General features: G+C 37.7%; 2 long non-coding RNA genes, 1 pseudogene and 2 gene segments (V, D, J or C); 2 read left to right on the top strand and 3 right to left on the bottom strand.

The window, feature by feature from the left end:
- Positions 1 to 11,642: 11,642 nt before the first annotated feature.
- On the bottom strand, positions 11,643 to 13,529 carry LOC127360809 (Ig lambda-1 chain C region-like). The segment is given in 2 exon segments: positions 11,643 to 12,223; positions 13,110 to 13,529. A coding segment is annotated over 1 exon segment (312 nt).
- Positions 13,530 to 13,777: 248 nt separating this feature from the next.
- Positions 13,778 to 14,622, top strand: LOC127360813 (uncharacterized). The gene is made up of 2 exons (XR_007883931.1): positions 13,778 to 13,895; positions 14,104 to 14,622. It is a non-coding gene; the product is annotated as an uncharacterized LOC127360813 (long non-coding RNA).
- A 2,390-nt stretch (positions 14,623 to 17,012) lies between these two features.
- Positions 17,013 to 18,412, bottom strand: LOC127360811 (immunoglobulin lambda constant 1-like; annotated as a pseudogene).
- A 1,544-nt stretch (positions 18,413 to 19,956) lies between these two features.
- The window catches only part of LOC127360810 (Ig lambda-1 chain C region-like), a 27,663-nt gene continuing 24,554 nt past the window's right edge, over positions 19,957 to 23,065 (bottom strand). The window contains 1 exon segment of the C gene segment in view: positions 19,957 to 20,536. Coding sequence covers positions 20,217 to 20,528 — 312 coding nt within the window.
- Positions 20,594 to 23,065, top strand: part of LOC127360814 (uncharacterized) — a 15,813-nt gene continuing 13,341 nt past the window's right edge. The window contains exons 1-2 of one of the 2 annotated variants that reach the window (XR_007883933.1): positions 20,594 to 20,687; positions 22,002 to 22,202. This is a non-coding gene — a long non-coding RNA (uncharacterized LOC127360814). Of the gene's footprint in view, positions 20,688 to 21,982; positions 22,203 to 23,065 lie in introns of those variants that run through there. The other variant, XR_007883932.1, reaches the window with a different exon arrangement.

Genomic DNA, 23,065 nt, shown 5'->3' with positions numbered 1-23,065 from the left:
TATGTTGTATAAAATAAAAATCTGTGGTACTTACAGTCAATGATGAGTTTGGTTCCTCCACCAAAAGTGTACCACAGTGATACAAACTCATTAAGTGGCTGTACAAAAACCTCCTGCACTGTGAACAAGCATCTATCCACTGAAAACACTCTCTGATCTTACTAATAACACAGAAAGAATATAATTTATTGGATTTACAATGTTTTTTGATTATATGGATTGAAATTATTGTAGAATTTAAGATTCTTTTTTTTTTTTTTTCTTTTCTACACCTGACAGAGAAATTATTATGATGTCCTTGCAACAAAGTTGTTTGTTCGACATTTTTATATCAGTCAAGAAATGGCTCAAGGCACATCATGTTTTTAAGTAATAATATTTTACATAATCATTTTGAATAGTACTGAAATACATAATTTATCTACAGTAAACAATGTAAGTACATTAAAGGCAGACAAACAGACATATCATACCAACCACAGTGGACACAAACTTATCCTTAAATCCTCAACTGCACTTCTAAAATAAATAATTCCTTGGATTCCATTAAGATCATAGATGGTGTAAATCCAAGCAGTATTTCTCCTGATTTTTTGTCCCACGTTGCCTTCAGTGTGTTGAGAGCAGAGAAATCATTTCCATAGAGAGGAGGCTTTGCATCGTCAGCTGATCCTCCAGTGAACTGAGAAGGTTTATAGTCCTGTGAGTTCAACACTGCAGGACTCAGATCTGTCAGTCAACACAGCAGAAACCACAACCACCATGACTCTCATCACCATCCTCATCTGGACGCTGGCCTGCTGCTGTTTTACAGGTTCATTCACTCAGCAACATTTCAAACATGATGTGCTGCCTTTTCTCTCATTTCTTTCTGCTGATAAATGAATGATTTGTTTTTGTCTGCAGGATGCAGCGGTCAGGTGACTGTGACTCAGCCTCTAGTAAAGACATTTACTCCAGGATCCACTGTCACTATCAGCTGTAAAACAAACCAAGATGTTTACAGAGAAAGTTGGGGAGATGATTGTTTGCACTGGTATCAACAGAAATCTGGACAGCCTCCAAAACTCCTAATAAGATATGTGAGCACACGTCATTCAGGAACACCAGCTCGGTTTAGTGGCAGTGGAAGCAGCTCTGACTTCACTTTGACCATCAGTGGAGTTCAGACTGAAGATGCAGCAGTTTATTACTGTCAGAGTGTCCATAGTGGCCCAGTGTTCACACAGTGATTTGTCGTCGTACAAAAACCTCCCTCAGTCAGACTGCAGAGACACTGAGCTGTTACAGCAGGAACCGACTGCAGCTGCTGAAGAGGAAGAGACTCTGACACAGACCACTGAACACAGAGCTGACAGTAACCTCACCAAGCACAAACTACACACACTAATATATTACTTATAATTGTCCTCAAACTACTTAAATAATATCTTTCAAAAATCAAGTGACACATCACAGTCACAGATGTTCACAAAAAGTATTTTTGCAAATAATTTTATATTTATAACAATTTGTTTATTTTGCAATTATAAATATAATTTTTACACATGCAGCACTGGGGTCAAGTAAATATCAAAATGTACTTATACACAAGATACTACATACTCAAGTTGTTCCACTCACATAACGATAAAGAATAGTACATATTGAGCTGTGGATTGTTCTGCTCTCATCACGTGACAAAGTCACCCACCACAGTCCTCACCTCTGCCGATACACCCCACCACAGCAGAGTCAACAGAAAACTTCCGAAGATGACAGGACTCTGTGTGGTAGTTGAAGTCTGTGGTGTAGAGGGTGAAGCGGAAGGGTGAAAGGACAGATCCTTGCGGGGCCCCGGTGTTGCTAACCACTTTACCCGACCCACAGTGTTGCAGGCGCACATACTGTGGTCTGCCAGTCAGGTTGTCAACAATCCAGGACACAAGGGGAGCATCCACCTCCATCGCTGTCAACCTCTCACCATGCAGAGCTGGCCGGATGGTGTTGAAAGCACTGGAGAAGTTGGGGCTGTTAGGCGAACTGGAGTGGGTCCAAGAGAAGTTTGACCATGGGCCACAGCTGCTCCAAAACCTGTCTCTCCAGGGTCTTCATGATGTGGGAGGTCAATGCCACCGGTCTGTAGTCCTTGGAGCCACTGGGACTTGGCGTCTTTGGCACAGGAACGAGGCAGGATGTCTTCCACACCACTATTTTCAGAAGTAATGTTGAGGTGAAAATCTTGTACTGTCCTAATATCTGATCATGGCCTGGTGTTTGCTGAAGAGAGACATGCTGTATAGTTATAATAATAATTTTAATTCAACAAAAGAAATCCTCACTCAACATCCAATAGTTTTCTCAAGACCTTTAAACCACATCTCATGGTCTCTCTCTGTCTCTTATAGTGTAGTTTATATATCATGAGTACGAGTATACTAATAGTTAAATGAATTAACTTTATTTAATTGCATCAATTGCTATACAATCTTGAAAGAAAAAACAAAAGGCGGTGTAAATATAAACAATTAATTTGTCAGAATATATAGTTTAATTGTGCTAATATCACAGATGAAACAGGATGAACATATTGGACCAAGTACAAAATCAATTTCATGTGTGAAGTTGTTGAAAGCCAATAACAAGTTGCCAATAACTCTGTTTGTCATGTTGGGTTTTCTGAGTCAGGGTGAGAAGTTTTTATACAATTTATCAAAAACTGTTCAATTGTTATTTTCTGTGTAAATATCACTTACCTTGCCTTTTACCTCAAACCTGGATTTAACTAAAAACTAACTTAATGACTATTAATTTATTATAATGTGAACTGCTGATTCTCAAGATTAATATTTCATTTTTCATTTCAGAGTCTTCTGCAAACAATTTTCTGACTCAGACTGACAAATCTAAGTCTGTTAGTCCTGGAGGGACTGTGACCATCAGCGCCACAGGGAGTTCAAATATTGGTGATGATCTCAGTTGGTACCTTCAGAAATCTGGACAGGCTCCCAAACTTCTTATATACCAAGCATCAACTCGAAACTCGGGAACTCCGTCTCGAGTCAGTGGCAATAGATCTGATTCTCACTACACTCTGACCATCAGTGGTGTTCAGGCTGAAGATGCTGGAGATTATTACTGTCTGGGCAACCATGGTAGTGGAACGTTCACACAGTGATTTAGAGCCGTACAAAAACCTCCATCAGTTTGACTGAAGTGAAATCAGCGTGCTGCACTGTAAACCCTAATAAGTTCACAGAACTCAAAAATTATTTTGTAACAGATTACACAACAATATTTTAGTGATGAAATGTTTTATGTTTATATAAAATAAAAATTGCATTTACAGTTGTCTTAAATTATCTCAATGTTATCTTATAAATATTGATATTCCTCAACTTATAATTAGGGAGTAATACACTCAAAATTTTCAATATTTTTCAACTCATAATGTGGGACATGCACTCAAAATTAATTCTAAACTGAAATACTGATGTCGGCCTACTACACAATTATAATCAGCTATTAATGTTAGAAAACATGAAAGTGACACAACAGTGACAATTTAACAACTTTTTTTATTCAACACAATGTGCTTTTTAAAAAGGCACGAAATCAAAGTAGCTCAGTCAAAATAAAGTGCTTGTCATAAATTAAAACAAAAGGAAAAGGAAATGACTCCAGAAAAACAAAATGTGTTTTAAAGTACATTAAGTGTTAATAGTTCCATGTTATGATAGTGGTCATTGCTACAGAAGGTAGATTCAGTATTTTGGTTCTCCATCTCACATTATTCAGTAAACATTATGATAAAAACTCACAAAGGATTCATGATAAAATTCAATAAGATTCTAAGTATAATCCATCCTCAACAGCAATGACAACTATTAGAATGTGGAGCCATTTAACACTGTTTAAAAACATTTTGGCACTTACTGTACTTTAAAGGGTGCAACTCACTTTTTTAAAATAAAACATTCAATTAAAGTACTGGTTTCTACTGTGCCGTAGTGTTGTCACGATACCAAAATTATTGTTTCAATACCGATACCAAGTCAAGAATTGCGATTTCGATACTTTTTCGATACTTTTCCTGAAAAGGGAGAAACACTCTCAAATATCATTGCTGTGCTTGATTTTAAAACAGGGACAAGATTTTAATCATATAGCACACTAATGAATGAACATATGAACAGCAGATATATTAAACATTTGAACAAAATATGAAATATCAAAATATAAAAAATAAGTTAGATCAATGACATTCAAGGTAAAAAAAATAATACATTTAGCAGCATTATCTCAGTCATCATAAGAAACATAAGAGAAAACATAACTTTATCTTGATTCCGAACTTTGAAAAAAAAACAAATAAAATTTAGCAGCAATATCTCAGATATTATAACTTATTCTGTCAGTTGTGCAACTTTTCCTTTCAGAGGAGAAAACTCAGCCATTGAGCCCGTGGCTCCAGACTTCTGTAGCAGAAGAAAATGGAAATATTTAAAATATGATGGTGATAAATTTGTCATAACAGAGGATCTAAATAGTTCATGTGTGATAGTAACAATAACTTGTGACTAACTTAGCATCTCTATATGCAGTGGTTATAGCGATAACTGCTAACATTTACTTAACCATAACACTACCATAATTAATAATAGGTATTAATGAGTTAACCTAATGTTATTTAAGCTGTGATATATGGATTAATATAGGTTAATGTTTCCTGTACGTCAACGTCTGATTTCTTTGATGGTTAACTTTATATTTGAGTCCATAATTTCTTACAAGGCGTTTCACAAATACACCTCCTTTACCTAGGTCTGTGCTCTTTAAATGCTGTAATAACCCAATATAAATAAACCACTGACAAACATGCACATACTCTGATTATAATCATATAGCCTATAGATCATTTTAACTGATGTTTGTATGCTTTATTTTAGCAGCTTGCAAATTATTAACGTTATCTGTGAAAGTTGCGTTTTCTGAGATGTTGAATTAGCCGTAGGCAGGCTATTGGTTAGCCATGAGGATAATGCCCATAGTTAGTCTACTATTTCTCGTCAAACTACGGTGGTGCAAAATAGTGACTTCTCACAAAATAAACCATAGCCTACTCATTTGACTTATTTTAGGGCATGAACGTGGTCGTGTTATCTTTCACATACTAACCTGTCGGTCTTTAAACTCTTTGTACAACTCGGCGTGCTTGTCGGCCAAGTGTTTCACCGGGTTCGAGGTGTTGGCTCCCTTTGTTTGCATTTGTTTGTAGCACTGACGACAAACAGGTCTCGACTTATCGGTAGCTTTGCCCTCACTGTCAGAAAGGTAGGCAAAGTACTTCCATATTTCACTCCTTGCGTCATCTTTTTCTACCAGTCGTGGACCGGCGGCCACAGTATCGCATGGCTCGCACATGCAGCCATCTCGTTACAGTGTTTGTCACATGACAGCTGCAGCTTCTTTGCTGCGTACGTGAGGAGAAAAAACACAGACGTCCATAGGGAGGCACTGGAAGCATGCGTTGGACACACCAACATGAAATACGTCTCTTACAAATCTGGAACGCGGTCATTCTTAAAAGTATCGATATTAATACATTTAGGAATCGTGACGTTTTTCATTTCCGATAATCGCGATACTATTGAAGTATCGGTGGACCGTGCAACACTAGTCTGCTCCGACTGAATCTGCTGTTTTTATCATCTATGTCGGTGAATTAAGGATTTATTTCCACCAAGCCAGAGTTGGTGATTGTTGAAAAGACTAACAAAGACGGTTTTGATGAGTTTTTTGTCTCTGGAGTCTGGTGGAGAGTGATAGTGATATTACGGCTGTTTGTGGTTAAACTATAGGTCTATCTCTGTAGGGATCCTTTCCATAATGCTGTCAGACACTGACAATAACAACCTGAGTCTGTCAGTGGCAGAAACAACTTTTAGTGGAGTAGTGAGTATTTGCAGCCCTTTTCGTAGCTTGGGGAATGAAGAGTTTATTTTGACCAAACTAGAGTCGCTAGTTAAAAATACTGGCTTTGTCAGTGGAGTCTGGTCCGCTGTAGCGCCCATTGGTTTGGTCTAAGATGATGGCAAATCAATTTCATATATATATAATTAACCTTTAAACAGATTGTCTCCAATTGTAATTGTATTACATCCTGTTAGCATTTCTAAAATCTTATACAGCCCGACTGTGTAAACTGATACCAGCAATTAGACAATCAGACCAACCTTAAAGAAAACACAAATAAGTAAAATGATTTCTTTAACTGCTTTAACTTTGACCATAGTTACTGTAGTTCACTTTCATTCTTAACTTCAGATTGTTTTAGCTAATCTGGAAGACCTTTTTGTCTTGTGTAGGAAGTGAAGTGAAGTGAACAACAGGAAATTAAATATGATCCACAAACACTTGATTGAGATCCAAGCATGGTGAGACTTGTGTATGTTGTGCCGGTCGCCAACATACAAAACATACTTTAGTATAAACAAAATATTCAATACACGTGTTGATGTTTTTACATTATTTTATTTTTTTATACCAAACATAATGTAAAATGATGGTATTCTGGAAATTCTAAGGTTTATTGTAATTCAGTTGAATAAATTAAGATATATATATGTGCACAAACACCAATAATAGGTCAAAATGACACGTCAATGAACTCGCTCTGATAATAATAATAATAATAATAATAATAATAATAATATCCGAATACAAAACTTGTGAAGGTTTGGGAAAAGGCTTTAAAGAACGGAATAAGTCAGTGATGAAGGATCATGACAGAGGTTAAAGTCCTAAATGCTCAACAACTTTTTGCTGAAAATCCAGATAAGTGTGTGGTTGGCATGAAAGAGGATTTTAAAGGATGGGGTTTTTTTTGTCTCACCGTTTGTAGTTTTAAAGAGTTTATTGGTTACTGTAATCTTTCCTTCTGACTGGGAAGTGTTTTTGACTCCTCTGGAAGAACTGGTCCACAGTTACAGTCCTCCAGCACGGGTGGGTCTGCCCATTGTCTAAGGGAACTTGTTAAATGATTAAACTTGTTGCACAATTTAAATTAAATCTGGGTTTTAGTTCATTTTAATGATTTAAATCAATGTATAGGACAGAATAAATGAAACATTTTCTTTACCACTATGGTTACAGATCCAACACTAAATAAAGTATGGACCTAGATATGTATATTTTATCAGAATATACACAGTCCATCTCCTCTGGTTGGCCTTAAAGTAAAGTAAACTGACGACTCCAGATTAAGTGACATATTTTATTCATATTTCACATTATATTCAAAACTATACAATGAACTGGAAACTGCAGGAAGGTTGCAGGAATTTTGACTTTTTGTACAATTCTCTGTCTGTATTATGTATTTTTTAAAATAATTTTAAACAAACATACTGTGTTTTCTTGGCCCTGATATTTGTTTACTTTACATTTACTTTTCTTCACAGAAGTGAACCAAATGCTGAGATATAAACCTACTGTGTATATTTGTTCAGCAGTTGGATGATCAGCAAGTTCAAATGTCCCTTTTCCCCCCCTTGTAGTCCAGCTATATTTCTTTAAAATCTCTATATTTCGCATTAGTTGACATGTTGAGTCATCTAAGAGGAAAACTAAAACTGACCCCCATATCTTTCTACAATCCTCTCCAGAGGCTGCAAGACGCTTTGCAGCCTTTTATTTGCTTTTGATGATTGATGCTGTGACTGTGGCTGATGCGCTGTCTGTCCTGTCCATCTATCAGAGACCAGCTTCCTCCTGGGAAACGCCCAGATCGTGGAGTGGCGTGTAGTTTACAGCAATGACGGATTCTGCAAGCTGTCTGGCTTCCACAGGGCTGAGGTCATGCAGAAGAGCAGCACATGCAGGTAATGATTTGTTTATTTCGTATTATTACTGAACCTTTAAACACTGTAAACGTGCACAATTATTGTTGTCTAAAGTAATATTAGTTACAGTACGGTAATGGAGCAATAATAACAACTAATGACTAATAATTTAGTTGTATTGAGGAAACGTGGGAATCCTGTCACACTGAACTGTAAAAGTAGGTGACGGTTAATTCACTACAAACACAGTGAATGACCACAGTACCTGTTCACATGTTAGGTGCATATAAAGGTAACTTTAGATCTGTAGTGTTTTGTTTGAAAAGGACAATGCTCTTATCTCTGAGCAGCAAACATGTAAATCAACATGAATGCTGTCTTAATGTATCTGGACCTCGGAGGAGCTGTCGAGTTAATTCAACCAAACGTGATAACCTCAGTGACACACAGTACCTGAACTCTGCTGCTCCCACTTTACTTTAACTTTAGAAACCCTGATTTGAAAGCAAACGTCCACCCTGAACAGCACAAAGGGAAACCCGCTGACACTAATAAATGTTAAAGATAGATGTTAAATTTGGACAGTTGTGTGTCAGATGTCTGTATTTGTCGTGTTCTGCAGTAACTGTAGGTTCAAAATCTCATTTCAGAATTCACTTTGGTGGCACGTGCACCAATTCTGCTCCCATTATTTTTAGCACAGACTTTTATTTTTTTATTTCCACTTCAAGTCAAGAATCAAGAAGTCGACTCAGGTGCCACCGTTGGATGCAGAGTCCTGTTGCCTGCTTTTCTTTTTCTTCCTCAAACCAAAGAAGTGGTGAAATCTTTTCCAGACCGAATGCTGTTTCTTCTCCCCTGCAGCATTCTCCTCGCAAACTTTAGCCTCTTCCTCAAGGTCTGGATCCTGGGAAATAGCAGGGCTCTCCTCTTCCACAAGTCCTGGATCCTGTAAACCAGCAGAGGGCTCCTCCACTAGTCCTGGGTCCTGTGAAACAGCAGAGGACTCCTCCTCCACACATTCTGGGTCCGGTGAAGTAGTAGAGTACCCCTCTGCCACAAGTCCTGGGTCCTGTGAAACAGCACAGGACTCCTCCTCCATCTGCTGACACACCTGGTCCACCAGCTCTTCCTCATGCTTGAACTTAGCAACAAGCTCAGAGTTTCTTGAGGTCTGTTCATGTAGTTGGACTTTGAGGTCTTCCAACTCCACACGCAGAGATTTCTCCCTCTCAGAGGCCTCTTGCAAGAGTATGCTCTCCTGCTCCTTGAGGTCTTGGTCATGTAGGTGGACTTTGAGGTCTACCAACTTCATGCGCAAAGATTTCTCCCTCTCAGAGGCCTCCTTAACAGCATCCTTTTCCCGCTGAAGTTGAATTTTCAGCTCCTCAACCTGGTTGACAAGAGCCACCCTGTCCGTCAAGCCGGAATAAATGGAAAAGAGAGACCTTGTCCAGTAGTAGGGGGACAAGGGATCAGTCAGGTCAGAAGCCATTGTGTTTAGCTGTCTGACTAATCTAAATCCTCTATGAATCTACAAATGTTTTTACGAATGTTTTACCAATCTACGAATCTTCTACCTCACGATGGTGGAAGTGTAAAATGCAATGACTTTATCTCAGAACCTTGTGAAGTATATAGACCTGCTGATGACATCACAAAGGGAATACAGTGTGGCTTTGATGTTCAAAGTACCGGAATTTTCCTGTTGCCCCGCCCCCTCTCTCCCCCATAGTTACCGTTGCTATGTCCACCGAGCATTCCATTCTAGGCTGTAAATATTAATATCAAACATGGAGCTTGATCTTAATATTTACCTTCGGTCTTTATTATTTTATTTAAACGTGAACCACAAACCTTTTGTGCCGCTCTCTCCCCTTTTTTCTACGTTAATTTGCCCCCCAAAAATACTAAAATAAATAAATAATACTGTGAAATATTACACTGAATGCAAGAGGTAATGATGATTTTTACTTTTATGATGGCCCCCATATATTATCAAATGTATGAAAGGCTTCTGGGAGACTTTGCAAAGTCAGAAACATTCTGAGAGATGAAGAACAGAAAGTCTAAAGTTTCTACATTTGCTTAATCAGTCCACAGGGAGATGGAACCTATACTTACTCCACCTCATCTCTTCCTCACAGTTTGACAAAGACAGGTGTGTCCATATATGTTTTGCATGATTTTAAAGCATCACTGCTCCTCAGAGTTTAAGTTCTGATGTCACAGAGAGTCTGAACTGTTTTCATGCACTCACACTGAAAACTGCATCAGGATGAAGTTGCCAATAACTCTGTTTGTCATGTTGGGTTTTCTGAGTCAGGGTGAGAAGATTTTATACAATTTATCAAAAACTGTTAAATTGTTATTTTCAGTGTAAATATCACTTACCTTGCCTTTTAGCTCAAATATGGCTTCAACTAATGACTATTAATTTATTATAATCTGAACTGCTGATTCTCAAGATTTATATTTCATTTTTGGTTTCAGAGTCTTCTGCAAACAATTTTCTGACTCAGACTGACAAATCCAAGTCTGTTAGTCTTGGAGGGACTGTGACCATCAGCGCCACAGGGAGTTCAGATATTGCTGATCTCAGTTGGTACCTTCAGAAACCTGGACAGGCTCCCACTCTTCTTATATACGATACATCAGAACTCTTCTCAGGAACTCCATCTCGATTCAGTGGCAGTAGCTCTGATTCCCTCTACACTCTGACCATCAGCGGTGTTGAGGCTGAAGATGCTGGAGATTATTACTGTCTGGGCTTGCATACCGATCTAACGTTCACACAGTGATTTAGAGCCGTACAAAAACCTCCTTCAGTTTAACTGAAGTGAAATCGGCCTGCTGCAGGTGCAGAGGGTTGGTGAAGAGACTGTAAAGAGGATAACTGCAGTGAACACAACAGTCATCAAGCAGAATAACAATGAATCTAAATAAAACAGAAAAAAATTCCAAAATACAGCTTTAAGTTGAATATAAATGATCAAATGATGTATTTTCCCACAAAAAGTCATATTAGAATATATCCACTGACAGTTAAAAATGTTCAAAAGTTGTTTTACATTAAGCAGCACAAAACAATCTACTGTAATAGTAATATTAATATTATTCAGATGATTTATTTACAAATGATACATTTCATACTATTATTATAGAAAGTTTAAAGTAGTGAATAGAAACCTGAGTTTATGATGAAGTGTGCAGGAAAGATGAAATATGATAAAGTGTCTGTTTCTCATGAATAATGTTTTGCAAAAGAACTACAAAGTCAGTTATTTATTAAAATCTACAGTTTTATTTTCCAATGATTCAGTTATTATGTGACATTTTAAAAATAACAGCTCTCAAGCAAAAAAAAAAAAAAGAGTAACAGAAAGCTACAAATGAAAGCAGAGTCATGAGTTTGAGTTTCCAGACAGGAAGTGTTGCTGAAGCTCTACTCTGAGCAGCAGTCAGGGTCCAGGGTTTGAGTGACAGGGCTCTGTTATTTATTAAAATCTAATCTAACCTCACAAAGCACAAACTACACATTCACATTTAGATATTGATTATATTTTTTTCTTGGCATTGTACATAAAAACATAATTTAAAACATCATCTTCTGTATACCGTCAGAAATACAGAAAAATGTTACCTGATCAGATTTTCCCAAAATAGATTGTTCATGTTTTCTTAATCGGGACATAAACATGCATTCTTACTTTTCAATATATTGTTATATAATTCAATGTATCAGTATCACTCGATTTGATAAAACCACTTAATTTCTTTCTACTCTTCATAAAATAAAAGACCAAACACTTCATAAAGTTACTTATCAGTTCAAGCTTTATTAGCAAAAACATCAATCATCAACATGACAGTTATTAAGCACACTCACATCTAGCTGCTGAGCTACACACATTACTCTCTAAGTTGTTGTTGTCCAACACTTTACAGCAGTGTTGTTCTCTGTCACACAAAGCTTTAGTTTCCTCTACAAACATTAAAACTCATATTGATCAGAGCAGCAGGTTTGTTCCTCCTGCTCCCCCCACACAGAGCTCCTGTCCTGGGATTCAGTGAGCCCCTCTAGCCCTCACACTGGCTCCTGTGGAGGGACTGGGTCTGGCTGTGGTCATGATGGAGGACCTTGCAGGAGTACAGCTCTCCTATCATCCAGCGCTCCTGGCTCAGGCTCAGGGTGCTGCTGCTGCTGTAGCGTCCGCTCTTCTCCTCCTCTGAGCTGGTCAGGACCCCCTCTGTCACCTCCGTACCGTCCACCTCCCAGCTCACCACGGCTCCCTGAGGAGAGTAGCCGGTCAGCAGGCAGGCCAGCGTGGCCGAGCCCCCAGAGAGCTCCTCAGAGGAGGGGGGAAGCAGAGACACTGAGGGCCTGACCATGGGGCCAGCTGGAGGGGAGAGCAGAGACACACAAGGAGCAGATTAACTTCCTCTGTAGGACAGACAGCTGAACATGAGACACTTATGATACATGACAGAGGTTAACACTGCTGTGGATTAGCTGTGTGCACGATACTGTGATCAGACAGAGGAGAGGAGGTGAGACATGGGAGGAAATGAGGCTTTAACAAATACAAACTTGATTTAATTTTGACATTTGAAATAATAGGTCGTCTACTGTGGCACTGAGAATTGGACAATAAAATCCAACACGACTCATAAATGTAATAGAAATTTGTAATGATGATCCTTAAATTAGATTTTAACATCAATGTGTGACAGTTAATAATTTATCTCTGCAATGATCTTCTTTTTTAAAAAACATAATGTCTGTATTCAGTTAAAGACTTTGTCATCTGTCTGTTTCACTTCCTTTTCACAACTTTAAACTAACGAACTGTGAACGCAAACTGCAGCTACACTGTACGTACAAAGAAACTCAATTATTTGTTTTAACAGCATTCACATCAGATTTTATACCTAACAATTGTTTAATGTAGGAATAACAAAGCCTAAAATTTTTATGTTTTGTACCAAATGTTAAAATGTTGCTCAGACAAATTTTACAACCAGATATGTTAATTTTTTATTTCCAAATAGATTAAATTTTTTTTTTTCAATCAAATCTTTGTTACATAATATTGTGTATAATAATAAAAGAACATTAATCTTTGTGTTTATGCCTAAATAGGATGTAAGCCACGCTTGATAAATAACAGAAAATATCCACAAAATATAAAATATTCACATTAATTTCTTGTTTTATCACATGACGTTTTTCAATTTGTAGTATAATCTGTCATTTTGTATAAAATAAAAATCTCTGTTACTCACAGTGTATGATGAGTTTGGTTCCTCCACCAAAAGTCCACCACAGTGATACAAACTCATTAAGTGGCTGTACAAAAACCTCCTGCACTGTGAACAAGCATCTATCCACTGAAAACACTCTCTGATCTTACTAATAACACAGAAAGAATATAATTTATTAAATTTACAATGTTTTTCTAATTATTTGGATTGAAATTATTGTACAATTTAAGGTTCTTTCTTTAATTTTGTTTTACTTTTCTACACCTGACAGCGAAACTATTACAGTCACCTTGTAACAAAGTCATTTGTTTCACAGTTTTATATCAGTTATTAAATGGTCAAATGCACATGATGCTTTTAAATAATAGTATTTTAAAAACTCATATTAAGCAAAACTGAAATGAGTTATTTTATCTACAGTAAACAATGTAAGTAAATTAAAGGCAGACAAACAGACATATCATACCAACCACAGTGGACACAAACTCATCTTTTAATCCTCAACTGCACTTCTAATATAAATATTTCCTTGTATTCCATTAAGATCATAGATGGTGTAAATCCAAGCAGTATTTCTCCTGATTTTCTGTCCCACGTTGCCTTCAGTGTGTTGATAGCAGAGAAATAATTTCCATAGAGAGGAGGCTTTGCATCATCAGCTGATCCTCCAGTGAACTGAGAAGGTTTATAGTCCTGTGAGTTCAACACTTCAGGACTCAGATCTGTCAGTCAACACAGTAGAAACCACAACCACCATGACTCTCATCACCATCCTCATCTGGACGCTGGCCTGCTGCTGCCTCAGAGGTCAGGATTATTTTGACCATTAAATCTGTCAAATTGTGTAACTGCTCAATATGTCATCTATGTGTTACATGTTAAAAACGGTCTTGAAAAAGAGTATGAGCTAGACCTGCTCTATTTGAAAGTGTCCTGAGATAACTTTTGTCATGAATTGGCACTACACAAATAAAACTGAACTGAATTGAAAAATATATTTTCCTGCTTTTTTCAGCATCCAGCAGTCAACTTACTGTGTCTCAGCCTGCTGTGGTAACATCTTCCATTGAACCTACAGTCACTCTGACGTGTCAAACCAACCCAAAGGTAAAGACATGGTCAGATGGAACCAATAGATTACATTGGTATCAGCAGAAATCTGGACAAGCTCCCAAGCTGGTCATGAAAAATGGTAAAAATCCTACAAGTGAGTTTTCTTCCAGATTTTCTGGCAGAGCAGACGGAGAGAACTCTAATTTGACCATCAGTGGAGTTCAGACTGAAGATGCAGCAATTTATTACTGTAAGAGATATGATGAAATAAACAGTGCTTGGGTGTTCACACAGTGATTTGTCGTCGTACAAAAACCCCCCTCAGTCAGACTGCAGAGACACTGAGCTGTTACAGCAGGAACCGACTGCAGCTGCTGAAGAGGAAGAGACTCTGACACAGACCACTGAACACAGAGCTGACAGTAACCTCACCAAGCACAAACTACACATTCACACTAATAAATAAAACAATAAGTAAAAATCTAATGACACATCATGTCCTGCTCATATTTACTGTCAAAAATAAAAACAAAAATATTGTCTGATCACATAATTAGAAAATTGATTGTTCATGTGGTATTTATTATATGTTCTTAGAATATTACTTTAACATTTTTATGTAATTATCAATTAAAAAATGATGATTATAATATTTACATGATTAATCCAATGCTGTTAGAATCAAGTGAAGTTACAAGCCCACCCTGGTAAACACTAACTTTCATGTTTTTTTCCTTATGTTTAGCTGATGTATCACTAATTCCTGTCTTTACTGATCCTGCCTCCCAGGTTTCCTCTCACCTGATCTTCACCCTCACCCCTATCTCCACACCTACCTCTCATTCCCCTCATCGGTCACTCATTCATTTACCGACCCAGCTCACCTTGCTCTCTGCCAGATTGTTTCATCTCTTGCTTTCCAGTGATTACTCTTGCCTTACCTTTTTGCTTTTGTCTTTTTTTTTTTTTTTTTGTCTTTTGATTCTGTTAAATGTGGGTTGTAAAACTAATTTAAAGTCACCAAGAAACTAATTGATAGAATAAATAGATGAATAAAAAAATATATTAATTTTGAATTGTATCAGTTGGTAAATAATCTTGAAACAAAAAACAAACAGAAGAATGAATATAAACAAATCCTCAGTTTACAAAAAATATCAAATATACAATTTCTTGTTTTAAAAGCAGTGTACTTGTAGTTCAAAACTACTACATGTCATGATCCATTTAGTAGCTGTTATGGACCTTTTGATTGTATCACGTGATCTTCATTAACGTATTAAGTTTCATATTCAACTGAATACATGGAGGCTTATGAACGCCAATGGCAACTAGGAGGGTAAGAAGACTTTTTTTCAGAGGAATTTCTTGAAATAAAAGCCTGGAAACACTGATGTTAAGTTACATTCATGGTCTCTGTTTATAGTTTATTTGTCCCAATATCACGGCTGAAACAGGTCGAACAGACTGATAATTATTAATCGAAACAGTTTAGGACCAAATACAAAATCAATATCATGTATTAAGTTATTGAACCTGGAATGCCAGCCTGCATCTATTTATGAGCACAAAGGCTTCTGGGAGACTTTGCAAAGTCAGAAACAATCTGAGAGATGAAGAACAGAAAGTCTAAAGTTTCTACATTTGCTTAATCAGTCCACAGGGAGATGGAACCTATACTTACTCCACCTCATCTCTTCCTCACAGTTTGACAAAGACAGGTGTGTCCACATATGTTTTGCATGATTTTAAAGCATCACTGCTCCTCAGAGTTTAAGTTCTGATGTCACAGAGAGTCTGAACTGTTTTCATGCACTCACACTGAAAACTGCATCAGGATGAAGTTGCCAATAACTCTGTTTGTCATGTTGGGTTTTCTGAGTCAGGGTGAGAAGATTTTATACAATTTATCAAAACCTGTTAAATTGTTATTTTCAGTGTAAATATCACTTACCTTGCCTTTTACCTCAAACCTGGCTTTAACTAAAAACTAACTTAATGACTATTAATTTATTATAATCTGAGCTGCTGATTCTCAAGATTTATATTTCATTTTTCATTTCAGAGTCTTCTGCAAACAATTTTCTGACTCAGACTGACAAATCCAAGTCTGTTAGACCTGGAGGGACTGTGACCATCAGCGCCACAGGGAGTTCAGATATTGGTGCTGATCTCAGTTGGTACCTTCAGAAACCTGGACAGGCTCCCAAACCTCTTATATACAAAGCAACAAGACCCTTCTCAGGAACTCCATCTCGATTCAGTGGCAGTAGATCTGGTTCTCGCTACACTCTGACCATCAGTGGTGTTCAGGCTGAAGATGCTGGAGAGTATTACTGTCTTGGCTTGCATACCGATCTAACATTCACACAGTGATTTAGAGCCGTACAAAAACCCCCTTCAGTTGACTGAAGTGAAATCAGCCTGCTGCAGGTGCAGAGGGTTGGTGAAGAGACTGTGAAGAGGATAACTGGTCCAGTGCGCACAACACAAAAGTAACCAAGCAGAACCACAATGAATCTAAATAAAACTGAAACAAAATGCAGCTTTAAGTTGAATATAAATGATCAAATAATGTATTTTCCCACAAAAAGTCCTAGTAGAATATATCCACTGACAGTTACAAATATTCAAAAGCAGTTTTGCATTCAGCAGCACAAAACAATCTACTGTAATAGTAACATCAAAATTATTCAGATGATTTATTTACAAATGGAAAATATATTAGAATTTAATTTCACACTATTATTATAGAAAGTTTAATGTAGTGAATAGAAACCTGAGTTTATGATGAAGTGTGCAGGAAAGATGAAATATGATAAAGTGTGTGTTTCTCATGAATAATATTTTGCAAAAGAAATACAAAGTCAGTTATTTATTAAAATCTACAGTTTTATTTACCAATGATTCAGTTATTATTTGACATTTTAAAAATAAACAGCTTTTAAGAAGAATACAAGTAACAGAAAGCTACAAATGAAAGCAGAGTCATGAGTTTGCAGAAATATGTGAACAGAGGAGATCTGCAGCTTCATCAAGATCTCTATCAAAGAAGCAGCATCATTTCCAGACAGGAAGTGTTGCTGAAGCTCTACTCTGAGCAGTGGTCAGGGTCCAGGGTTTGAGTGACAGGGCTCTGTCCACTCAGACTGGCCTCACAGCTCACTGAGCCCGCCTTCCTCCACTGGTCTGCAGAGAGGCTCAGGGTGCTGCTCCAGCTGTAGTGGCCGTCCCTCCCCAGGACCTCCAGGCTGTGTGACACCCCCTGAGGAGCTGCTGCTGCCCCCCACCTTCCAGCCCAGACTCCAGGTTGAGGGGAAGCCCCCGCTGGCCAGACACACCAGTGTGGCACCGTCCTTCTGCAGCTCCTCTCTGGAGGGGGGAGGACGGTCAGGGTGGGACGCACCACACCCACTGGAGGAGAGAGGGGGGAGGAGGAGAGGGGAGGGGGAAGGAGAAAGTAATAAGAGTGAAGGCTTGGTAACAAATACAAACTACATACTAGTAATTTTCTATATTTGATCCAATAAAACAGAATAACTTGTGCTGCTGTTGCACTCATAAATCACTCAGTATCAGACCATCAGACACATGATTCAAGTGTAAATGCAACTGAAAAGGTTAATTGATGATGACTATTGATGACATCTTCATCTGTGTTTTATAATGTGTGACAGTGAATAACTCATCCCTGTGATGATCTTCTTCTGTTTAAACTGACAGAACTGAAACACTCATGTGAATACAGTTAAAACCTTTGTCATCTGTCTCTTTCACTTCCTTTTCACAACATGTAAAATGAATGAACCGTGAACACAAAGATAAGCTGCATTCAACGATAAGATCATGTTCATGTTCAACAGGAATCACATTTTAAAACAGTTTTAATGTTAATTAATTAAATTAATCAATCCATTTTTTTCAGTTAAACAATTTCTATTTTGTTTCTGTAAATTTTTAATGTTAAATAAATGTTGGTTTCTGTGATGTTTACTCTCAGATGGTGAGATCAGCCTTATTTGCTAAAATAACACAAATAATCAGCAACATACAAACACTGAACTGATCAGAGTCTCATTCAATATAATAATAGTTATAATAGTTACATTTGCTATATGTTGTATAAAATAAAATCTCTGGTACTTACAGTCAACGATGAGTTTGGTTCCTCCACCAAAAGTCCACCACAGTGATACAAACTCATTAAGTGGCCGTACAAAAACCTCCTGCACTGTGAACAAGCATCTATCCACTGAAAACACTCTCTGATCTTACTAATAACACAGAAAGAATAAACTATATTGAATGTACAAAATGTTTTTAATGAAATGGATTGAAATTTGTGTATAAATAAATATTATTTTTTACTTTTCTACACCTGACAGCGAAACTATTACAGTCACCGGTAACAAAGTCATTTGTTTCACAGTTTTATATCAGTTATTAAATGGTCAAATGCACATGATGCTTTTAAATAATAGTATTTTAAAAACTCATATTAAGCAAAACTGAAATGAGTTATTTTATCTACAGTAAACAATGTAAGTAAATTGAAGACAGACAAACAAACATATCATACCACCTACAGTGGACACAAACTTATCCTTAAATCCTCAACTAGACTTCTAATATAAATATTTCCTTGTATTCCATTAAGATCATAGATGGTGTAAATCCAAGCAGTATTTCTCCTGATTTTGTGTCCCACGTTGCCTTCAGTGTGTTGAGAGCAGAGAAATAATTTCCATAGAGAGGAGGCTTTGCATCGTCAGCTGATCCTCCAGTGAACTGAGAAGGTTTATAGTCCTGTGAGTTCAACACTGCAGGACTCAGATCTGTCAGTCAACACAGCAGAAACCACAACCACCATGACTCTCATCACCATCCTCATCTGGACGCTGGCCTGCTGCTGTTTTACAGGTTCATTCACTCAGCAGCATTTCAAACATGATGTGCTGCCTTTCCTCTCATTTCTTTCTGCTGATAAATGAATGATTTGTTTTTGTCTGCAGGATGCAGCGGTCAGGTGACTGTGACTCAGCCTCCAGTAAAGACATTTACTCCAGGATCCACTGTCACTATCAGCTGTAAAACAAACCAAGCTGTTTACACATACAGTGATGGAGATCAGGCTATGTTCTGGTATCAACAGAAATCTGGACAGCCTCCAAAGCTCCTAATAACATTTGTGAGCACAAGTGAATCAGGAACACCAGCTCGGTTTAGTGGCAGTGGAAGCAGCTCTGACTTCACTTTGACCATCAGTGGAGTTCAGGCTGAAGATGCAGCAGTTTATTACTGTCAGAGTTACCATGAAATCTCTGATGATGATGTGTTCACACAGTGATTTGTCGTCGTACAAAAACCTCCCTCAGTCAGACTGCAGAGACACTGAGCTGTTACAGCAGGAACCGACTGCAGCTGCTGAAGAGGAAGAAACTCTGACACAGACCACTGAACACAGAGCTGACAGTAACCTCACCAAGCACAAACTACACATTCATAGTAATATATTGATTATATTTTTCCACACAGTTCTTGTAAAATCATCTTTAAAAAATCCAGTGACATCACAGTCACAGATATTCACAAATAACATTTTTTAAAATTATGATAAATACATGTATTCTTTAGTTGTTTGTAGTATTGTATAATATCAAGTTCATCACAAATAAAGAAAAAAGAGAGAGATTAATCCAGACATGATCAATCCAAAGCGTGTCATGTTCCACAGAGAGGAGTATCACTTAAAATTATTGAACCATTTCATTGCTTTCTACTCTTCCTAAAACAAAAGAACAAACACTTCATAGAGTTATTTATTAGTTCAAGCTTTATTAGCAAAAACATCAATCATCAACATGACAGTTATTAAGCACACTCACATCTAGCTGCTGAGCTACACACATTACTCTCTAAGTTGTTGTTGTCCAACACTTTACAGCAGTGTTGTTCTCTGTCACACAAAGCTTTAGTTCCTCTACAAACATTAAAACTCATATTGATCAGAGCAGCAGGTTTGTTCCTCCTGCTCCCCCCACACAGAGCTCCTGTCCTGGGCTTCAGTGAGCCCCTCTAGCCCTCACACTGGCTCCTGTGGAGGGACTGGGTCTGGCTGTGGTCATGATGGAGGACCTTGCAGGAGTACAGCTCTCCTTTCATCCAGCGCTCTTGGCTCAGGCTCAGGGTGCTGCTGCTGCTGTAGCGTCCACTCTTCTCCTCCTCTGAGCTGGTCAGGACCCCCTCTGTCACCTCCGTACCGTCCACCTCCCAGCTCACCACGGCTCCCTGAGGAGAGTAGCCGGTCAGCAGGCAGGCCAGCGTGGCCGAGCCCCCAGAGAGCTGCTCAGAGGAGGGGGGAAGCAGAGACACTGAGGGCCTGACCATGGGGCCAGCTGGAGGGGAGAGCAGAGACACACAAGGAGCAGATTAACTTCCTCTGTAGGACAGACAGCTGAACATGAGACACTTATGATACATGACAGAGGTTAACACTGCTGTGGATTAGCTGTGTGCATGATACTGTGATCAGACAGAGGAGAGGAGGTGAGACATGGGAGGAAATGAGGCTTTAACAAATACAAACTTGATTTAATTTTGACATTTAATATAATAGGTCATCTACTGTGGCACTGAGAATTGGACAGTAAAATCCAACATGACTCATTTGTAAATGTAATAGAAATTTGTAATGATGATCCTTAAATTCGATTTTAACATCAATGTGTGACAGTTAATGATTTATCCCTGCAATGATCTTCTTTTTTTAAAAACATAATGTCTGTATTCAGTTAAAGACTTTGTCATCTGTCTGTTTCACTTCCTTTTCACCACTTTAAACTAACGAACTGTGAACGCAAACTGCATCTACACTGTACGTACAAAGAAACTCACTTATTTGTTGCAAAAGCATTCACATCAGATTTTATACCTAACCTTTCTTTAATGTTGAAATAATAAACTTGAAATATTTATGTTTCCCGAAATGTTAAAATGTTGCTCAGACAAATTTTACAATCAGATATGTTAATATTTTACAGCTAAATAGATTAAATTCAATTTATATTAAATCTTTCTGTCGTAATAACATGTATAATACTAAAAGAACATTAATCTCTGTGTTTATGCCTAAATGTGATGTTAGCTACGCTTGATAAATAACAGAAAATATCCACAAAATATAAAATAGCCACATTAATTTCTTGTTTTATCACATGACGTTTTTCAATATGTAGTATAATCTGTCATGTTGTATAAAATAAAAATCTCTGGTACTTACAGTGTATGATGAGTTTGGTTCCGCCACCAAAAGTGTACCACAGTGATACAAACTCATTAAGTGGCCGTACAAAAACCTTCTGCACTGTGAAGCATCTATCCACTGGAAAGACTCTCTGATCTTACTAATAACACAGAAAGAATATAATTTATTAAATTTACAATGTTTTTCTAATTGTTTGGATTGAAATTATTGTACAATTTAAGGTTCTTTCTTTTATTTTGCTTTACTTTTCTATACCTGACAGAGAAACGATAACAGTCACCTTGTAACAAAGTAATGTTTTTCACAGTTTTATATCAGTTGATTAATGGTTAAATTAAAATTATATTTTTGAATAATATTTTTTTACAAATTCATATGAAGCAAAACTGAAATGTGTTATTCATCTTTAGTTAACAATGTAAGTAAATTAAAGGCAGACAAACAGACATATCATACCAACCACAGTGGACACAAACTCATCTTTTAATCCTCAGCTGCACTTCTAATATAAATATTTCCTTGTATTCCATTAAGATCATAGATGGTGTAAATCCAAGCAGTATTTCTCCTAATTTTGTGTCCCACGTTGCCTTCAGTGTGTTGAGAGCAGAGAAATAATTTCCATAGAGAGGAGGCTTTGCATCGTCAGCTGATCCTCCAGTGAACTGAGAAGGTTTATAGTCCTGTGAGTTCAACACTGCAGGACTCAGATCTGTCAGTCAACACAGCAGAAACCACAACCACCATGACTCTCATCACCATCCTCATCTGGACGCTGGCCTGCTGCTGTTTTACAGGTTCATTCACTCAGCAACATTTCAAACATGATGTACTGCCTTTTCTCTCATTTCTTTCTGCTGATAAATGAATGATTTGTTTTTGTCTGCAGGATGCAGCGGTCAGGTGACTGTGACTCAGCCTCCAGTAGTGACATCTACTCCAGGATCCACTGTCACTATCAGCTGTAAAACAAACCAAGCTGTTGTCCCCTATTGTGGTGGGGACTGTATGCACTGGTATCAACAGAAATCTGGACAGCCTCCAAAACTCTTGATACAAACTGTGAGCACACGTTATTCAGGAACACCAGCTCGGTTTAGTGGCAGTGGAAGCAGCTCTGACTTCACTTTGACCATCAGTGGAGTTCAGACTGAAGATGCAGCAGTTTATTACTGTCAGAGTGCTCACTATATAAACAGTGCTGGTGTGTTCACACAGTGATTTGTCGTCGTACAAAAACCTCCCTCAGTCAGACTGCAGAGACACTGAGCTGTTACAGCAGGAACCGACTGCAGCTGCTGAAGAGGAAGAGACTCTGACACAGACCACTGAACACAGAGGTGACAGTAACCTCACCAAGCACAAACTACACACACTAATATATTACTTATAATTGTCCTCAAACTACTTAAATAATATCTTTCAAAAATCAAGTGACACATCACAGTCACAGATGTTCACAAAAAGTATTTTTGCAAATAATTTTATATTTATAATAATTTGTTTATTTTGCAATTATAAATATAATTTTTACACATGCAGCACTGGGGTCAAGTAAATATCAAAATGTACTTATACACTAGATACTACATACTAAAGTTGTTCCACTCACATAACGATAAAGAATAGTACTTATATACACATTGAGCTGTGGATTGTT

The sequence above is a fragment of the Dicentrarchus labrax genome, unplaced genomic scaffold (assembly GCF_905237075.1).
Source record: "Dicentrarchus labrax unplaced genomic scaffold, dlabrax2021, whole genome shotgun sequence".
Classification (NCBI taxonomy): domain Eukaryota; kingdom Metazoa; phylum Chordata; class Actinopteri; family Moronidae; genus Dicentrarchus; species Dicentrarchus labrax.
The sequence above is the reverse complement of the archived record's forward strand: the minus strand, read 5'-3'. Positions and strand labels throughout refer to the sequence as shown.